Consider the following 20,900-nt stretch of genomic DNA (forward strand, 5'->3'; position numbering starts at 1 on the left):
AGGCATGTGCCACCACTGCCTGGCTCTGTTTCCTCTCCTAGACTGAGTCAATCTCATGTAGTTCAGGGTGGCTTTGAACTCACAGAGATCCAGATGGGTCTCTGCCTCCGGAGTGCTAGGATTAAAGGTATGTGCCACCACTGCCTGGCCTCTATGTTTAATCTAGTGGCTTTTCTGTTCTCTGATCTTCAGGCAAATTGTATTAGGGTACACAATGTATCACCACAAGCATACTTCCTGTATGAACCTAGACCTGTCGAGTCCTTGTCATAGTTGCTTTATTATTTAGTTACATGATTTTTCTTGTTCAGTTTTTTTTCACTCCAGTGCCTCATCCTGCCTCTTCCCTTAGAATGGCTTTTGAGAACCATTTGAGACAGTAGCTATTTAAACAATGTCAATCCGGTGTGTAACCAAAGGGCTGACCTGTCTGCATGAGTCTGCTGTGGATCTCCACCAATGGTGACATTTCCAAAACCATGCATTCTGGGAGTGTGGGACCTTTCCTACTGGCAGGCACAGGACACCCACCCCCCCCTGCAATGATTTCAATGGGCTTCCTATATTCAGAATGACAATAATACACAGGACTTTCTCTTGCTGTAGATACAGCCTGCCACTGTTACCAAACGCTCATCAAAGCAACCATTATTATTCCCTGACATTGGAATATGAACTCCAGTTCAGAACTTCTAAATGTTGGTGTTACCCAAATGTCCTATCCAAGGACTTCACCATCCTTACAGGAAATGTAACTAAGTAAAAAAGCCCTCAAAGATGCTGGCTGTGGAGTGTGTGATGGTCCCGCCATGCATGTGGGTTAGTATCATGCCAGCCATTGGTTCTAAGTTGCACGATTTAGGTCTGTGGTTCCAGAAAGTTGTCTTGAGAACGTTCTGCTTATCAAAGGGAATCCTGTTTTCTGTTTTAAACCAGGCTCCTTGAGCTGGGGGAGCTGGACAGAAATCTGACATCAGCTCTAACTCAATATAGCTGAAAGAGTCTATCATGGGCATTTAAGCCTGCAGGTTTGATCACAAGGTGACTTGCAAATGATGTTTGAAATTATATTGGCTCTACTAACCTGTACCCATGAAGGGACTGTCTATAAGGTTACAGGGCAACCTCTGAGGCCAATAAAAGTGTGTGTGTGTGTGTGTGTGTGTGTGTGTGTGTGTGTGTGTGTGTGTGTGCATGTGTGTATTTGTGTGTATGCATGTGTTCATGATGCTGTCTAGGAGTGCAAGAAAGGGATCGTTTTCCCTTCTGATTAAAGAATTACAAGGTGTTTACCCGACACCATAGATATCCCAGAAAAGTCATTGTATAATACTGGAAAAATTGGGATTCTGTCTTGGGGTTCTTAGTCTCATTAATAAAAAAAAATTGAGACAGAAGGCTTAGGGATAAAGAATGCTATCAAATGGAAGCCTTGGGATAATTCATTAGCATTTAAAAGGAAACCCCAGGGCAGGTGAGCTGTAAATCTTGTAGGGAGGAGAATGGAGAAGAGAAGTGAGCATGGGCAGCATCTGTGTGAAAAAGAGGAAAAGCCGAAGAGCTCAACTCAGAAAGGCCTAGGACCCAATGGAACCTCAAGAATGCTGCACGAGGGGACAGGAACTCTGGGAAGGAAAATGTACATTATCTTAAGGTGAACCTGCCTTCCATGGGATGGCTACCAGCTGGGCCCCTGACCTGCTCCACAGGATTAACCCTAAGTAGGAGACAAGGACCTGACCCCTTCTAGAGACAGATTCCATTTTCAATACATATGTGCATGTAGGTGTGCACGGGCACATGTGTGTGTTCATAAAATGCTGTTGTTGTCATTCAAGGCCAGCAGTTGCCCCAGAGGCAGAGGGATTACCCCAGACAGGTTACTATGGTCTGTACTGAGACTTGGACAGGCATTTGCTGTTTGGAAAAGTCTCTCTCTCTCTCTCTCTCTGCCTCTGCCCATCTTCTTGAGAGCATTGTCTGGCTAGTGCAATCTAAGATGCAATGAATCTTTTTCAGGAGTTTCTGCATTAGCTTATATTCCATTACTGTCACCAAGTGCCTAAGGCTGGGCACTTTATAAAGAAGGAAGGTCTATTTAGTTCACAGTGAGTCTAAAAGTGCAGGGTCAGACAGCCCCATTGTTTGGTCTCTGGTGAGGGACCCTGTGGCTCTGTCAGCTCAAAGTAAGAGGCGTTATGTCATGTAGAACAAATCACAGGGTGAGACAGGAAGCCAGAGAGTCTCAGGCTTGTTCTTTTAAAACATTCTTCCCAGTAGTAGAGTTGCTGTGGATATTGCTCTGTATGCTGTGAATGTGTTGCTCTGATTGGTTAATAAATAAAATGCTGACTGGCCAGTAGCCAGGCAGGAAGTATAGGCGGGACAAGCAGAGAAGAGAATACTGGGAACAGGAAGGCTGAGTCAGGAGTCACCAGCCAGACACAGAGGAAGCAAGATGTGAAGGCAGAGCTGAGAAAAGGTACCAAGCCACGTGGCTAAACATAAATAAGAATTATGGGTTAATTTAAGTGTAAGAGCTAATCACTAATAAGCCTGAGCTAATGGCCGAGCAGTTTTAATTAATATAAACCTCTGTGTGTTTACTTGGGTCCAAGCGGCTGCAGGACTGACAGGTGAGAGAGATTTGTCCTGACCATGGGCCATGTGGGACACAGGAAAACTTCAGCTACCATAGAGTAACTCAGACACTGGCTCCAGTCCCTTCTGAGGGCAGAGCCTGGTGGCCCAGTCACCTCCCATCAGGCTCCACTGAGTACCACTGCCCTGGGGGCCCAGTCTCCCCACAACAGCCCTAACGGTTAGCACCCCATAGCAGAAGGTTGCACCCAACAGTGGAAGGCCTCACTGTCCTCGGGACCTCCTTTGAGGGAGGCAAGGGTCAGCAGAGATGTCAGGACACTGGCCTGTTGTGGCCTGGAGGAGGCAGACAGCCAATAACCAGAGTTTGTGTGGGCGGAGCTTCCTCACGGAGGTATTCCTTGAAGAGGAATTACAAGGGTCTGAGAACTGGGGTGTGAGCCAGGCCCAGAAGGGGCAGAGCTGGGTCATGATGCTGTTTACCTCTGCAGAGACTTGTTCATTCTGACCCACAGGGAAAAACAGTCACTCCTCTGGGTAAATGACAGACAGGTGTCTAGAAAAGAAAAAGAAACAACAATTTGAATTGTTGAAAAGATTGCTCAAGGAGCAAATTACAGGAGGGCTTACAGGACAGTTTTCAAAGACACTTTGATACAACTCACACTAAATTATCTTCAGAACCGCTGATTCTGAGAAAGTCCAACTCAGCCAAGAATTGTGAGAGGGGCAGGAGGGGTGTGGTGATAAGTTTTAGTTATCAAATATCAATCATACAGGTTTTCTTTGCTTCTGATGCATTTTACTGACACTGCAGAGGTGCTGGACTCAACACGGTCATCGTAAACATTGTCACTTCTGGTCCATGTAGGCTCTGGCCCTGGAGAGAGTACCCGCCTTCTCTCTTCCTAGGAGTTGAGCCCTCCAGGAGGAACTCAGAGCGACTCTGTGTTGCCCTGAGATGAAACAGGAGAGACTGGACTTGGTGCCCAGGTCATCTGGTACTTGGAGACATTTTCCTTGGATGGAAAAGAAGAAACGATGCTAGATGGTTCCTGAGCTGCTACCGGCTGGAATCCTCTCAGGAAAGCCCAGGATGCCCTCAAAACCTCTGCCTGTGCCAGCTGTCTGTTATGTCTATACTTTAACAGTTTCAGAGGGCTTGTGCCTCAGGCAGTTAGACCCCAATGTGGGACCTCCAGCCAATGCATGCATCTTACAATTCACCATTTTGGCTTACACAGGATTTTCAGTGTTTCTGGGGTTTTCTTGAAGGACAACTTACTTGAAAAAAGTTTCCTTTATTTTAAGGGAATGAAACAAAGTCTTTATATCTTCTGTATTCTTTATTCTTAACTATAGATAAATTCTTAACAACAAAGAAATGCATAAAAGAGGAAACTGGTATGTGGTTCTCAGAAAGCCCCTTTCTTTTCTGCTGGGATACCCTCAGGGGGTATAGATCCTGAAACCCATGAGCTGGAGAGAACAACTTCATGTGAGCTACTGTTAGAGAAGGGAGGAGCCAGCCCTGGTGTAGGGGGCTCCACACTTCTCAAGAGACCATGCTCTCCCAGGTGAGCAGCACACACACACACACACACACACACACACACACACACACACAGACACACACAGACACACAGACACACACATACACACACACACACACACACACACACACACACACACACACACACACACACACACACACACATACTCAGCGCCAGGAGAGCACCACCATTGAGGCAGGACACCACCCTAATCCTCCCTTCCAGGCAGCCAGCATGTACCTAGGTGGGGGTGAAGGATGGGAAACAGTGGCCATGTTTCTTTCTCCTGACTCTCACAATGTAAATCTCTTGTCAGGCTGAGTGTTCACCAAAGGGCCATTTCTCCCAAAGCCAGAGGGAGTGAGGACCATGATCAAGTATGCTGAACTCACTGTTGCATGTCTTTTGGAGGATTTTACCTGGAAATGATCTGTGCTACACCACACACACACACACACACACACACACACACACACACACCCCGCCTGCCTCTAACCATTCTCGCTATGCCTGGGCTGTTTTTCCCACTTTGCTGGGCTCATAGTACTTTTATCTTGGTGTGATTCAAATCTTACATTTCTATTTGGCATGTGCACACACCCGTATGATTTTTCCATGCTTATTACGAAGTCTTCATAGAAATAACTCCAGTTTGTAGCCGGGCGGTGGTGGCGCAAGCCGGGCGGTGGTGGCGCACGCCTTTAATCCCAGCACTCGGGAGGCAGAGCCAGGTGGATCTCTGTGAGTTCGAGGCCAGCCTGGGCTACCAAGTGAGTTCCAGGAAAGGCGCAAAGCTACACAGAGAAACCCTGTCTCGAAAAACCAAAAAAAAAAAAAAAAAGAAATAACTCCAGTTTGAATATGTAAATTGTTTCTGTGTGATAGATTCCAGGAGGTGGAATTACTGAGTCACAGGACAGGGACAACCTAGAGGGCTTGCTGTGCGGTCTAAGGTTGCTCAAGTTCACACCTGTACTGTCAGTCTGCACGAAGTTTTCGGAGATGGCCTGTTTGGGGGAAGTGGAGAGCTGTGTTCTTAGTTTGTTCGGCTTGACTTTCGCTTCCTATTCATTGGTCCTTTTGGATGAAGATTGAGCTGTTGGGTTTGGTTTGCTCAGTGTTGAGTTCCTTCTTTTCCCATTGGCAGTCACAATTTATTTATTTATTTATTTATTTATTTATTTATTTATTTATTTATTTATTTATTTATCTTTCATGTGTGATTGGTGGTCTGGCCACTGTCAATCACTGCTCTGCAGATGTCCCGCCTTCTCATTGACTTTGGGCATGACCAAAAGTTTGTTAGTCATGGCTTCCATCCTCACTGTGTTAAGCCCTCTCCTCTTTGCCTGAGTGACCATGACATGACGTTTAAGATCAATAAAATACATGGCAATCTATTGCTTTCATGTATCCTGTCCTCAGTGCTGTGGTTAAAGCCAAGCAAACCATCCCTAGTGCCTCACATTCCAGCCCTCATGGTATCCATGCGTCCTCCACGTTGCCCGGGGATTTCCTTTCTGTCATATAGGTAAATGTTTGCATTATGTGAAGTTTCTCCAGTGTTTACATTAGTTATTTATAGTTTCCATTAGCACTGTTTTATTAAAGAGTTGTCAGTCATCGGGCACCTAAGTTGTGAAGTGTTGCAGAGTGAACAAACGGAGCAAATGTTAAGGCAAGTATCTGGATTCGATTGGTATTCCTGGGTTCTGATGCTAACACATTGTGTGGGATCTCTAAGGACTTGGTACAGTGCCGCCAGGCCTGACCACTTTTATGTGATAGTTAGGTATTAGCTGCAGTTTTTGTAGTAGCCTGGCCATTTAATCTGAATAAAAAAAAAAAACCTTAATTCCTTTGCAAAACTCTTTTAATAGGCTTTCTAAGTCTTTCATGCTTAGCTGAGAGAATATTGCCTTCATATTGTGGTTGAGTTTTAATTCTGAGCTGTTTCTTCCTTATTTTCTTCTTTATTCTAGGATTCCCTACTTTCTGTCCTCATTTTCTTGACCTTGTTAATTATTTTTAAGACACTGTGGCCTTCTGTAGGTCAGGTGTTACTCATGGGGCCCTGGGATGAATGGCCAGCCAATGGCCCTTGTGTGAGTGAGTCACAGCTCTTAGGGGACATAACTCATGTCTTCACTGATGCTCCACAAGGTGGGCTTGTGTGGGGCCTTGAAGGCAGGATTTAGAGAAGGGGGAAGAGCATGTCCTTTTAGGAAGAACAGGGAGAGGAGGTGGTAGCTCAGGCTACCTGGCTGGCCAAGGTCTGTTTGTGAGGGAGTCAGGGGGACAGCTGAAGTGTGTTTAGAACAACCGACGCCATGGCAACCTCTAGACTGTACTGTGTAGTGCTTCTGTGCACAAGAGTGATAAGGGGACATCTGCGTGTGTCTGGGATGCACATTGGAAAGGGAAACGCTACAGGGTTGGGGGCTTCAAGACTCGTCTGTCTGTTCACTAAACCATGCTTGTCACATGCCCAATGCCCAGTGGGGGACCTGGAACTGTGCCAGACACCGTCACCTCTGCCCTAATGGGGTGGACTCACATAAAAAGTCCTGTGGTGGCACATGCTTATATTCCCAGAGCTGGGGAAGTAGAGATTGGTGACTCCACAGGGCTTTCTGAGTAGCCAGCCTGGCCTAGTCAGTGATCTCCAGGCCAACCCCTCTGCCTCAAAAAAAAAAAAAAAAAAAAAACCAAACCAAACCAACCAACCAAACAAACAAACAAAAAACAGGTTAGATGGCACTTGAGGAATGATATCTGAGGCTTGTCCTCTGACATCCATACATGTGTGTAGCTGGAGTTTTCTCTCCGGGTCCCGCCAAACCCTGGTAGTCCGACAGCCCACTTATAAAATAAACACACAGACGCTTATATTATTTACAAACTGTATGGCTGTAGAAGGCTTCTTGCTAACTGTTCTTATATCTTAAATTAACCCATTTCTATTAATCTGTAGATTGCCACATGGCTTGTGGCTTACCGGTACCTTAGCATGTTGCTTCTCCTCATGGCAGATCGCAGTGTCCCCTCCCTCAGCCTCCACTTCCCAGAGGCAGGACTTGGTGGGAGCTGGAGAGAAATTCTCCAGCTACACACGTGGACACACATGAGTATGCACACTTCCCACATGCATATGTCTCTATACACACACGAGCATGTACACTCTCATACACATACACATAAGAGTGAATGAATAAATACAAGTAAATAAATAAGTAAACAAATAAATCTCCAGAGTCTGGCTTTCAGGGGCTAAGTCTGGTTTGCAGATGAATGCTCAGCGCCCTGTTAAATTCCTGTGCCCTTAAAGACATCCCTCCGGCCTTATTTGTCAGCCCAGTTCCCTTGGTGACACCTCTGCCCCTTTTGCTACCATTTCTATCATGTTGTGAATTGTCTGAGAATTCAGCTGGAAAACTTGGGCTTCCTTGGATAAATCCATCTGGGGAATCTCCATGCTAAAGTCAAGCTTTAAACAGACCAGGTAAGGCAGGACCTATGTGTACACAGCTTATCCTTCAGTTTTGACTTGAACTTGGCTCCTGTGTTCTCAGGAACAACCTCCCAGGGAAATGGTGCCTCCCGCAGGGTTCCCACTGAGGCGCAGAAACCAGGAGAGCTGTCCGTGTGTCCTGACTGTACACATAGCCCTCAGCATCCCAAAGCTGACTCATGATCCTTTTCTCATTCTCTGACCAGGAATCTCACATCATCTCTGCTGAAGTTGGAGAAAAATGTGAAGCCATAGGCACGAGGCTCCTGCACCTCGAAGATCAACTTCATAGGGCGATCCACAGTCACGATGAAGCTGTCTTTCATATCCTTTCCATTTTTCAGAAGTTACTTTGCAGAAGAGAGTCTAAAAATGCATACCACTTCCCCATGGCTCCACAGATGGAGTGAATCGATGCCACTGTTACCTGTAATTCAGCACGTCTTGGATCTGAGTTGATTCTGTGTGGAGCATCTCTCCTCTAGTTTTTGTAAACAATCCAATTTTTTCAATTATTAAGCCCAGCTGCTAAGTGTTCGCCACAGAGCTCAGATAGGCACACAGCCAAAACCAAGGCAAAATAGAGGTTTTGGCGGGCTCCAAGATGAGTCTGTGTGGCCATAGAGGAACAGCCAGAAAGAACCAAAGCAATTTTGCTGGCTCACCTCCCTAAGGTCCTTTTCAATACCAAGAGATCCAAAGCCTTCTTTGAAGTCCTTTGTCCTGCCTTCTGTATGTCATAGATAGTAGGGTATCAAACTAATACCACTGCAGGTACCTTCTTTCTAATGTCTAACATATACTCATGGTTTAGCTTCACATAGTCCTCCTTGGTGCGGATAATTATATTTTCTTGCACCAAACTTGGTATCCTAGTGCCATGTCTACAGACACCTACGTCAAAGCTAGCTGCCCTGGTCAAGTGGCCAGAGGACATGTGGGCCCAATGTTAAGAGTTATTGATGAAACCAGTGTTAGGATTGAGCAGCAGAGTACCTTGGTGGGTCCAGGCCAAGGCATGCTACGAAGAGATCACACGGTACAATAGATCTCATGCAAGAGGTTTATTGGAGCAGGGGAAGAAAATGGCCATCTTGGAATGGGGACATGAAAGAGAGACAGACTGACAGAGAGACTGGAAGACAGAACAAGAGAGGTCTGTGATGTCAGGAGGGACCTTTCAAAGAGCACAGGTGTTGCATAGGGAAAATATACAATTTGTATGACAGTGGAAATCCATTGTACCTGTCGGAGGTGGGTGATGGTGTTTGGTGTCTGCCAGTACCTAGTCCCTGAAGAGCAGGCTGGTGGAGCACCTAATTTCTAACAATGGGAAGCACACGTCCCTGGTGATGGATGCATGCTATTTGTCACTGGTGAGCTCTTTGGAAGAGTGTGAATGGGTTCTGCCCTAGCTTCATTTCTAGTTACTGTAATAAAGCACCCTGACCAAAAGCAGCTTAGGTTTAGCCAGGTGGTGGTGGCTCAGGCCTTTAATCCTAGCACTTGGGAGGCAGAGGCAGGCAGATCTCTGTGAGTTCAAGGCCAACCTGGTCTACAGAGTGAGTTCTAGGACAATCAAGACTGTTACACAGAGAAACTTTGTCTCAAACTGCACCCCCCCCACACACACACAAAAGCAGCTTAGATTTTATTTGGCTTACACTTTAAATGGTTTATTTGGCTAATACTTCCTGATTAAATTTCATCACTGGGGGAAGTCAAGATAGGAACCCAAGTGGCTAGTCTAGTCGCATCATGTCCACAGTCAAGATCAGAGAGGAACAAATGCACCCATACTGCCTGCTTGCTCACCCGGCTAGCTTTCTCCTCTCCTGTATAGCTCAGGGTCTAGCCTAGGGAAAGGTGCCACCCACAGTGGGCTGGATCCTCCTATCTCAATTAACAATCAAGACAGTCTCCCACAGGCCAGCCTGATGTAGACAATTCTTCAACTGAAGTTCCCTTCTCAGGTGATTCTAGGTCTCAGCAAGGTGTCAGTTAAGAAGTTACACAGGGACCCAGATGGGGAAAGGCATACTTAGCCTGAATCCCTCAGTTATTCCATCACAAGTGGCCCTTTGTAACTGCAGTCACCTCCTCGTCTATTCCTCTGTTGAGTACCCTGACTTTTAAGTGTTTGTGGGAAGTTTGAGTATTTTGGTCTTTGTTTCTCACTGCCTGACTTTTTAGAACCTTAGTTTCTGTTTTACTTTATCTCCATGCATATGTTTAAGTAGCTTTGAGCAACCAAAGATTGTTCTTCTTCAGAAGTGTTCAGATGTACGGCTAATAATGGAGGCAGCATACTAAGTGATGACTTGGCATTTTTGCCCTTGATTATTAACTCAGCAGGCTGTTCCTTGAATGGCTTCTGCTACCATTTCTACATTTTTAAAAAGCGTTCTGTTCTGCACAGTGCCCTGGCTCTTCCAACTCCAGGATGTAAGCTATTACTGCACAGTTGCCCCAGGAAGCAGAAGGAGAAGGAGGTAGTATGTTAAAAGATCACAGCCTTGAACTCTTCTAGGGGACATGTTGTTTATGAAATAAGACAGTGATTGTTACCAGGTCATGACACAGAGCCAAAGCCTGGCGGGGGAGGGGGTGGCCCCAGGTCTGCTGGGACACAGAGGGGTTGGCACAGCTGAGCAGAACATGACTCATGATCCAAACCATCATGGTGGGAAGGCATGGTAGCTGGTGATACCACCCATGGTGTGGTGGGCATTTGTGGTGAGGCTTCTTACATCTTTAGTGGCTCAGGAAACAGAGAGCTCGGGCCAGAAGTAAGGGGCAGGGGACCAGGATTAAGACCCTCAAGGCTCATCTCCAGTGACCCACTTACACCAATCAGGAGCCACCACTTCAGGTTCCACAAGCCCACCAAAGAGCACTACCAGCTGTCGACCAAGTGTTCAAGCGATTGAGCCTGTCCGGGACATTTCAAATGAGTACCATACCACTAGGGGCAGGAAGTACCGGGTTAGGTTTGAAATCAGCCCCCTTCTTAGATAACATCTACACCACAGCACATATTTACCTCAGTTTTCCTCTGAAATCCAGGCCACGTTCTGTGTCACTGAGCAAGAATAACATACAGAATGTGTCTTTAAGCTCCATGAAGTAGCACTTGGATTTGAGTATCACAATGGGTCCAAGACAGGAAGCCGAATTTACAATGCTCTGTGGGGCTCCCTAACAAACAAAAGCTGTTGTTTCAAATTAGAATTTATCAAGGCATCCAAAGAGGCTGCAGGAATCCCCCAGCCAAACTCTGACTGGTGTGTGTTTTCATTTGCAGTTAAAGGCACAATGCTGAGTGTGGCTGAAAGGAAAAGCTTGCAACCAATAACACAGAAGAGGGAGGGTGGTGTCTCACTTGACTCCATAAAGCATGCTGCCAGGACCCGCTGTGTCCACATAGTAGACGATGCGTGTTGAGTCCAAGTCCCCGCTGGAGCGTGCTGATGTAAACCCACATGGGACACCTTTCTGGAGGATTGGAGTTCCAGGTGCTGTGGTGTCCATCTTTCCCGGGGTGGGTCCTTATCATAAGCCACATGCCTGCAGGAGCAAAGCAGGTGATGTGCCAGCCTGTCATCCTCACAGGGGTGGGCTGGGGACATGCGATATGGTGGGGGCTTCTAAACCTTCTGAACAGTTCTTGCACAGCCTGTTGGTGTCGGAGTTACAGCAGGCTGCAGGGCGGGAGAGGAAGGCTGGGTTGCAGAGCCGAGGACGGAGGAAACAGGCTGTTTCTTTGTCATCCTGGCAGGCTTCCTCAGTTACAGGCGTGGTGGACCACTCAAACCATCAGCTGAGGGGACCGTGAGCCTCTGAACTGCACAGTTCACTGGGAGAGCAGGCGGTGGGGAGGGACGCGTCATGCCTCTAGAGAGAGGACAGGGATGTGACTTCACAGCTAGGCATGCTGGGGATCCATTAGCAGTGGTCTGAACCTGCAGTATGATTTCACAGATTCTGGATTCTAATTAGCGGTTCCATTCCAAAAAAACCTTTCGAGTCTGGGTAACTGCTCCTCCATGTTCAGAATGCCTTAACTGGAAAGCTTTTGGGCTCCGTGAATTTTTAAGCAGAATGTCCCCCCCCTCCTTTATTTTTCCTTTGCCTTCCATAGTTCACGATGGGAGGAGAGGAGCACAGAATATCCATCCTGGCATCTCTCAAAGCCCCAGGCAGTTCTGCCAGCCTCTGCTGAGTCATGGATGAGCAAGGGCCAGGCTGATTCTATTTACATGGCATTTGCATTCCTGTCCAGAAGCCCTCTTGGGAGCCTATTCTCTCTGCTCATTGGGAATGCACGGTGCCCAATTGATTCGTCGTGCTAGCCTTGATGGCATGCAGAGACTAAATGTATCCAGGCTCATGCATAAACTCCACAGCCCCAAAGGGCTCCTGTCTGGTTTCACTTCCCAGTGTGTAACCCAAAAGAGGCCAAGGTAACAGAGCTGAGGGCTGATTGCCCTGCCTCCTTGGAAATGTTCTTTTGCCTCTAAAACTCAAGAGCAGGAAGGATGTCGGTCAAGATCCTCAGTCATTTCGAGTGGGAGAGCAGAGGGCCAGGCAGGCTGCTCTCTGAGGCACTGTGCATGCCCAGCTGATGAAGGGGTGGCAGCCATGTGCTGCTTCCTTCTGCCTCTTGCCGAGGTCTGGGAAAGTTGGAGTAGACAATGTGTGCAGACCAGGATGGTCCTGCTGCCGGTGGGACACAGGATGAATTGAGCATGAGGTCAGTGACACAGTCCCCTGGGCATATCGTCAGTCCTTTTGGTACCAGTGGACAGGATCTGGGTCAGGAGTCTCCAGGTTCTTGGTGTCTTATTCAGAGCACCATAATGAGAATACACAGATTTATGGAAATAGCAAGGATACTTTCTGCACAGAAAAGCAGTAGTACAGGTCAGAAAATATGTTTTCAAGAATGACGATGGACAACATGAGTGAGGGTACTCAAGGGCCCTGATTGCCATCTCGGGGTTTCTTTCATGGGGTTCAAGAGGAGGAATTTGGTTACTAAGAATATGGTTTGTGTGATTCTCTATTTCAACTGACAGATTTTAAGTTATGTAACCATTTCTCTCATTCCCTTCCCATAATGCATCTGATGTTAATCATATGCATACCAGATTATGCATAGGCATAAGATGGAAAATAGGGGATTCTCCCTTAAAAGTTCATCTTGAGGACACAGTTTGCTTTATTGTACATGCATCTAAAACCAATCTAGGCCTGATCAGTTCTCCTATCTGTAGCTGAAAGTTTTTCTGTGTCCCACCCAGTCCTGCGGAATCTCTTCCACCCGAGTCCTACAGCGGCTTGGTCCCAAATAAACACACAGAAGCTTGTCTTAATTAAAGCTGCTCAGCCATTAGCTCAGGCCTACCACTGACTAGCTCTTAAACTTACATCCAGCCCATTTCTGTTAATCTATATATTGCCACATTTTCTGTGGTTTTACCTGTGTGTCATTACATGCTGCTCCCTGGACAGCAGGCTGGCATCTCCTCACTCAGCCTTCCTCTTCCCAGAATTCTCCTTGTCTGCTTATCCTGCCTATACTTCCTGCCTGGCTCCTGGCCGATCAGCGTTTTATTAAACCAGTGTACAAAAGCATTATCCCACAGCACCTATCTTCTTACTGGGATAGTTGTTAAGAAGGTGAGAAACTGATTTCATTGTTCAGAGATGGGTGTGTGCCTACAGCTCCATGCAGGTGTGTGGGGGTGGGGATGGGGAGGGGGCCCTAGGTTGCTAATAGGTTGCTGAGTGTATTATTCTCAAGGATGTGAGTGCATAGCACTTGCAGGCAAGAGTCTTAGGTTGCCAAGTGCATTGTTAGAAGAAAGATGTATGCACAACCAAAGCCAAGTGTGGTCCCCAGGTTGTTAAGCGATTCCTTATGCTTGCTTACTTCCTGGCTATGAACAGGGCTTTCCTAGTAGCTCATAATGACTGATATCTTGCTTCTGACTCCCCATACAGTTCAATTTTCTGCTGTAGTCCACAATGGCTATAGAGAATTGTGTGTTACCTTTAATCCCAGCTACTTGGGAAGGTGAGGCTCGAGGTTCAAGGTCAGCCTCGAAGCTTTCTGAGATCCTGTCTCAAATACAATATAAAAAGAGAGTTGAATGCTTGCTTACAACACGAAGCCATGGGTTCAACTCCCAGCACCCCCTCCCCAAGAAAACATAGCAGTGAAAAGCAGACCAGTTCAGGTGACTTGAAGACCTACTGTGTGCACGTGTCCTTCTTTGTGTCTGTGCACACAGAGGCCGGAGGTTGGCATCAGATGTCTTCTTCAATTGTTCTCAACTTATTTCTTAGGACAAGGTCTCTCACTGATCCTGGGGACCTCTGCTTCAGCTAGCCTGGCTGGTCAACCAGTCTCAGGGGTCACTGTCCCTACCTCCATGGCACTGGGTGACATGTACCACCATGCCTGGCTGTGAAACTCAGGTCTTGGTGCTTGCACAGCCAGCGTTTTACCAGCTGAGCTCTCTCCCCAGCCCTGAAGACCTACTTTTGACTAAACTATCAGAACGGCCACGAGGAAACCCCATTGATGGTAAATATTCCATTCCTATCATATAAGATAAGACTCCACGGAAGACTCCTGGTCTTCTGCAAATGGCTGCCCTCCTGGATAGTATGGCCTGACCACTGGGTTCCCAATGTTCTAAAGTCTCACGTCTAGTCGACAGCACAACATTTCAACAAATCACCTGCCTATCTGACAAGTGGGTATTGTCATCTGAGGTGGTGAAGATGGCCTTGGGTTCCGGAAGTATTTAGAAGAAGCCTGGGTGTCCATCCCCTGGATGTTATGATCATTAGTGTAATGCTTTTGTTAGATGTCCCAGTGCCTGGCAGTGCTCTGGGGGACTCTGACCCTCGGCTATTTAGATTCATGAAGCTCAGCTCTGTAAGACTCACACAGCTCCTTGGGGGCTTGTTCCTGTCTGGATGCTGTTAGCTCTAGTGGGAGGGTTGGATTTTTTTCAACACTTTCACAAAAACCAAGGTCACGTATGTCAGTGGACTTCAGTCCTGAGCTTGTTGCGTTCCTGATGCAGAAATGGAACACCAGCCCTGCTCTACTGCGTAGCAGCCTGAAGAGCTTGGTTTGGGGCTGTAGCTTAGTTGGTAAGGTACTTGGCTAGAATGCACAAGGTCCTGAGTTTGATTCCTAACACTGCACAAGGTAGCTCGCACCCATGATCCTAGTGCACAGAGGTGGAAGCAGGAGGATCAGAAATTCAGAGTAATCCTTGACTACATAGTAAGTTCAAGGCCAGGGATACAGGAGTCCTATGTTAAAAGAAAAGAAGGAAGAAAGGAAGGAAAGGGAGGAAAGAAAGGGCCAAGAAGAGGGTGCGGGAAGGAAGAAGAGAAGGAGATGGTCTTGGTTAGATTATAAAGATAGTTAATTTTTTTTCTGTACACCAGTGAGACAATGTTATAGAAATAGTTTTCAAATACATGGTTTAGTGTGACCCAACTGCACATCTCTAGCCTTGACTTTCTCTGGAAAGCGACTCAGTCCCTTCCCCCTGTTTTTCCTGACTGACTTCGTAGTTTCTCCTTTCCTGTGTCCAAAGTTGAATCCTCAAGCTCAGTGTAGTGGTACATCCCTGTGATGCCAGCCCGAGCTGCATGGCAAGAGACAGTCTCCAAATAAAACCAACAAAAATGGAGTCCTCTCCCCTCTTCCCTTCCCATGTACACCTTCCTGGCATTTTTTTTTTTTTTTCCCTCAGCACACTGCAACCTGTTTTCTCCATTCTTTGCTCAGCTCAGATATCAGGGAGACGTTCTGGGTACGCCCTTTCCAAAACATTCAGAGTCCTCTTATCTTCCTCATGGCCACTGCCATGAGCTCCTCATTAGTCTCTCTGTGCCTTGTCCCTCAGGGCATCCTCTGTGGGGCAGCCAGAGCACTGAGCCAGGACTCCAGGACTACCACTTCCCTGGAACTTTCAACATGGCTAATGTAATGATAAATAAAAAAGAAAGGTGAAGTGGGTACCTTTCGGCAGGCCCTGCCGAGGTGTGCCACTAAACAAACACGCCATGCTCATCAGAGTTAGTGCAAGAGGTTTATTGTGGGAGGGAGAGGGGGAGGAGGAGAGTGAAATGGGGAAAGGATCTGTCAGAGTGGGGACAGGAGAGAAGCAGGCAGGCAGACACAGAGACAAGAGGAAGAAGAGAGGTGAGAGAGGAGCGAGAGGCAAGAGAGACAGATGGACAAGAGAGTGAGCTGTGCTCTGGTGGGCACTTTGAAGGGGTGCACTGTGGGAGCCCGTTTTCAGGTTCCTTGTGGCTTTACCCAGCAGGTCCGAATAGAGGATGATCAGGACCACGGGTCTGAGTGCAGGTGTCTGAGATGGTCTGCACTTGGCTGTGCTGGGGGAGGAAGTCTTTTGCTCCACCCCTTGGCATCTCTATAGATACCCTGGAGCAGAGACAGTCGGGCCGTTGAAAAAGGTTCCAGGCCCTCTCGAGGCTATCCTTTATTTTCTATCTGTTTATCTCCGCAAGATTCTCCACAATAAATCCTTCTATCTAATATTTCCTGCTGCTCACACTCAAGAAAACTCTGGGGAGCTGTGGGGTTGGTGGGTAAACGCCCCACAGTGCACATGTCTCATAGCTGAGGGTGGAAAGGCACCTGGTGACAGGCGATGACCTAACTGCCTTGGTGACAGAGGAAGGCCGCTGCCACTGTGGAGAGTAACAGCCAGCATGCCATCTGCATGCCTGCATGTCTGCGCTCTGCTCCCCTCACAGGCATTTAGTCCCCACCCAGAGCCAGTAAGGGCAAAGCAACAGTCAAACCTACTGAATGAGAGAAGAAAAGAAAGAATTCCCGTCTGCACATTCCTTTTTCCCAAGTGTAACGTGAGGAACAGTCCTGAGTGCTTTCTCTGAGATACGGATGGATTTAAAAAGAAACTTGGTGCATGGAGCATCTCGGAGACATGAGAGATTTACACATCTTCCTCCCAGGGCCACTGTCTGGAAGATGCCACCATTGTAGCCTCCTGAAATATTATCTAGCCATAAATGGCTTATCTCTGGAATAGCTTTTCCAAAATTATTCCAAAGAAGTGCTCTGTAACTGTCCCCCCTCCCTCCAATTCCGTTCAGCATACATCAACTGTCACCCCCCTCCTCCCCCCACAAAGTGTAGCTGATGGCCAGGAGGTGAAATATGAACATGATTTTGGAAAAGATTTGGGTTTTGATTTTGAGCGTGTATGTGTGCTGAGGGGGTGGTATGTGCGCATGAGTGCAGGTACCCGTAGAGGTCAGAAAAGGCTGTCCTATCCCCTGAACCTGGAGTTACTTGCAGTTGTGGGCCATCTGATGTAGGTGCTGGGAACTGAACTCAGGTCCTCTGCAAGAACAGCAAATGCTCTCACCTGCTGGGCCGTCTCTCCAGCCCCTGGGAATGTGATTTTGACTGTCTTAGTGATTCTTATGCCAAAGGAGGTTTTCAGGCACTGTGTTGGCAGATAAGCCATAAACCTCATGGTACCTCACAAAGACTCTCTTTCACTCTCTCTTTCTTCCTCTCCCTCTCTCTGCCCCCCCTCCCCACCCCTCCACCCCCGGCCTTTAGGCCCTGCCTCTGTGACTAAGCTGTGAGATTCTATAGTTTACAGATGGGATGATTAAGTATACATGATGTGATTTTTTCCCAGCTTCCCAGGGGACTTGCATTCTCAGATCCCATTTTACTGACTCTTCCATGCAATAATGGAAATTATTATGTGTGAAACTGATGTGTTAATTTAATTTTATAATTTAGTCTTTTCCTCTGGTGGCTTTTCTCTGTCTTCAGCCTTTTTAGTTTGCTCTGTGGTCCCAGAAGTTTTCTGAGCATCACTTTTTGGCTTCATTTCTCTCTATAAGACTCCTGTCATCACTTAGCAGAGTCTAGAGTGTTGTGAAACCCCAGACCAGGGTCAGAGGTAATCAGATCCCAGGATGTTGTCAGGATCCAGAGGCCACTGTGCACTCTGCTTACTCCTTCCCAGAGACCAGACCTTGTGACAAATTGCAGCTTGGTGTTCAGTCTGGTACACAAATTTTGGCTTGTAAAAAGTCATATGACACCCTCACCCCACCCTGAGATTAGTACGCCCTTCCAGGGGTCTGGAGGAATGGAGGAAAAAAACACTTTTTACAACAAAACCCAAGGGCATTTTAGTGGATCGCTTCCTTCCTTTCTCTGCTTGTACTGTCCTTATTCCCTTCAAGTTCAAGCGCAGATGGTGGACTGTCCTGGGAGTGTATGTACATGACACAGAAACTGAAATCTGGTGAAATTTCCAGAAGATTAAAAAAAAAAAAATTACTTGAACTTTCCAAGGATGGATTGGCACTTCTGTTCAGGAAAGGCTCATTTGCATAATTCCCAAGAGCTTTTGGAGCTTCTTATCCTAAAAAGGCTGAGAGAATTTTTGTTAGTTACACCCCCAGGGCGTGGCTTTCTGTGGCCCGTGTTGACATCCTACCTGAGGAGAGCAACATTGCAGCGCAGGTGGCCTGTGGCCTGAGTCTCTGCACTGTCCTCAAACTCAGCTTCCTCCATGTCTGACCTCACCTGAAGAGTTGGGCGTAGTTAGGCGCTGCCAACTTATGTCTCCTTTCCCATTGTCTCTACTGAATGAGGTTGTGTCCTTTGCTTGCTTAGGCCAACTCTGAGTTTTGACAGTGGTACAGAAGAAAGAGACAGGGGACCTGGTTATGTAGGAGCAGAAAGACTCCTGCTGGTTAACTGTTTTGTTGAACGTCTAGAGAACCAACCGGTTTCTTGGGAGAGCCCTTATGGATCCTGTGTTATCATTTGATGAGTTCTTTTTGACTGTTTTCTTTCCAGAAGGAACCACCTTACCGGTTAGGAAATTAGTAGCCCATGTATTCAAGAAGCAACCAATCTATAAACCCAGAGAGGGGAAGATCCTTTAGCTCTAAATTGGAAAGATGGCAGCAGGCTAGAGCCTAGGATGGGGTAGAGTCCAAAGGTACCCACTGAGAAGAAACAGAGCTTTAAAGAATTTTGTACCAGAGCCTTGTGAGTACACAGTCCCTGATGCTGAGCTGGCTGGCTCATGTCAAGAGCACCCTCTGTGCATACAGTCGATGTTAGGGGTTCCTCCCTACAGTGGCCCCGAATGCTAGGTTTCTGGAGGAGACTCTGACCTCCAACCCCTGCTCTTTCCACTGTCAGAGCACTTGAATGTGACAGCTGTCCACCCCAGCTTGGGGACTAAGAAGCTCTGTGGCCACACTGTCACATGTCACTGAGCATCTGAGTTGGACATCTATCTCCACTTGACAGCTGAGTCTTGCTTCAAAGTTTTGAAGCCAAAATGTGGGAGTTAATAACCTTGGACCTGGCAGAAGTCATAATGGTTTTTTAAAAGGGGAAGTATAAAATTTTCATCAATATTTAATTGCTAGGGTTTGGGAGACCATGGAGCTGCGATTCAATGTCGGTGTCCACCTGCTCTCCGCAGGCTGGCTTGCTCTCACAGGCGCTATGGGGGCCTCCTCCTTGTGTGCTTCTTAACAGCATCCACAGTCTCTCCAGGGGGAGCTCCAGATGGTGAAGGAAACACTACAGGCCATGATCCTGCAGCTCCAGCCACCAAAGGAGACAGGAGGGGAGGCCATGGCTTCCCATTTGACAGCTGGTGTTCAGGAAGCACAGGCCTGAGGTGTGAGCATGGAGCGGGGGTGGGGTGGGGGTGGGGTGGGGAGGGGGGGTGGGAGGGTTGGGGCAGCGGTGAGCCACATGGCATCCTTGTGGAGTGGGGGCTGGGAAGGGGATAGGCCACATGTCAGTATAGAGTTTGGGGGCATGGAGGTGGGCCACCACATCATCAGTATTATCCTGGTACAGCCACTCTCCTTGCATTTACCCGTGTGTCTGGACCAATTCCAAAACACAGAGCCTTGCCGGCCTCCCATGGGAGAGTGGCCCAAGCTTTATCACAGACTGAGATGGGGGAGTGACTTGATACTTCTTCTCTCGGTTGTCACAAGAGGTTACTGTCCCGTGTCATGACGGGGGCATCTAGTACGGGAGCTGATAGTGATTTCTTCTTGACTGGGTGAATTTTCCTGGAATTTGCCTCTTTTCTCACTACCTTTTCTGTTTTCTGCTGCAGCATGGTCTTTCTCCATTCAAGAACCTCTGAGGGTAACCAAACCTGAGATGGCCACTGCCACTGCCACGTCTCTCTACGGCCACTCCAATGCCTGGAGCCTGGGAACCTGGGAGTCTGTGTGGGGCCTTAGCTGCCCAGGCCACTTCCCCTGGGGCTCTGTTCAGTCTCGGGAGATTGCCCTAGGGCACCTTCACAGTACCTTGGCACCTTTGTGTTCTTCAGCCATGACTACAGCTCAGAAAGCCCCCGCCCCACACACACATCAAGCCTGCTACTTCAGGTCTTTCTGAGATCCAGGGCGGTGAAGGGGGAGGGGGGAGAGGTGTGGGGTGGGGTGGGGTGCAGGTGGAGACAGGTGACTCTTGAGCCAGTCTTTCTAGTTTCTACTGAACCTATTGGTCCCAAGGAGTCACAGAACAATGTGGGTCCACAGAAGCCATGTGCTCCATGAGGGCAGACTCAGGTCCCTGGGGTTTCCTCCTTGGGCCCAGCTGCCCGAGACTCCTGCTGAGGCGGTTGCAGGCAGGTTGTTCAAGCGGGCTCACGAGGTGCACTAAGAAAGTGTATTAGCTGGTTTTCTGTTGCTGTGAAAAACTATTGGGCAAAAGTAACTGAAGGGAGGGGGGAGGGAGGAAGGGCTGGGTAATTGTGGCTCGTGTTTGAGGCTACAGTCTATCACAGTAGGGGATGCATGGCGGCAGGAACATGGGGCGGCTGGTCATACCACATCCTCAGCCAGGAAGCAGAGAGAGATGAATGTTGTGCTTTAACCTCGTCCTCCTTTGGATTCAGTACACAATCCCAGTCCATGTGATGATGCCACCCACATTTGCATGGGTATCCCTCAGTTAAATCTCGTTGGAAACACCCTTACAGACATACTCAAGAGTTTTGCCTTCTAGGCGATTCTGAGTCCAGTCAAGTTGATAATGAAGATAAACTACCACAGGAGGATACCTCAGAGACACACGTCTGTATGATAACAACCTGGCGTCATAACTCCTGCTTGATTGAGAGCCACAGAATAAC

The 20,900-nt window shown here is 47.7% G+C and overlaps 1 protein-coding gene across 1 annotated transcript in view; it reads left to right on the forward strand.

Moving 5' to 3' along the window:
* Positions 1–20,166, forward strand: part of Disc1 (DISC1 scaffold protein) — a 207,416-nt gene extending 187,250 nt beyond the window's left edge. The window contains exons 12-14 of the mRNA XM_028889789.2: positions 7,872–7,989; positions 19,281–19,418; positions 19,872–20,166. Of these exons, the coding sequence (XP_028745622.1) occupies positions 7,872–7,989; positions 19,281–19,417 (255 nt within the window). The 3' untranslated portion in view covers position 19,418; positions 19,872–20,166. The remainder of the gene's footprint in view (positions 1–7,871; positions 7,990–19,280; positions 19,419–19,871) is intronic.
* The last annotated feature ends 734 nt before the right edge of the window (positions 20,167–20,900 follow it).

Source organism: Peromyscus leucopus, chromosome 5, assembly GCF_004664715.2.
Source record: "Peromyscus leucopus breed LL Stock chromosome 5, UCI_PerLeu_2.1, whole genome shotgun sequence".
Classification (NCBI taxonomy): domain Eukaryota; kingdom Metazoa; phylum Chordata; class Mammalia; order Rodentia; family Cricetidae; genus Peromyscus; species Peromyscus leucopus.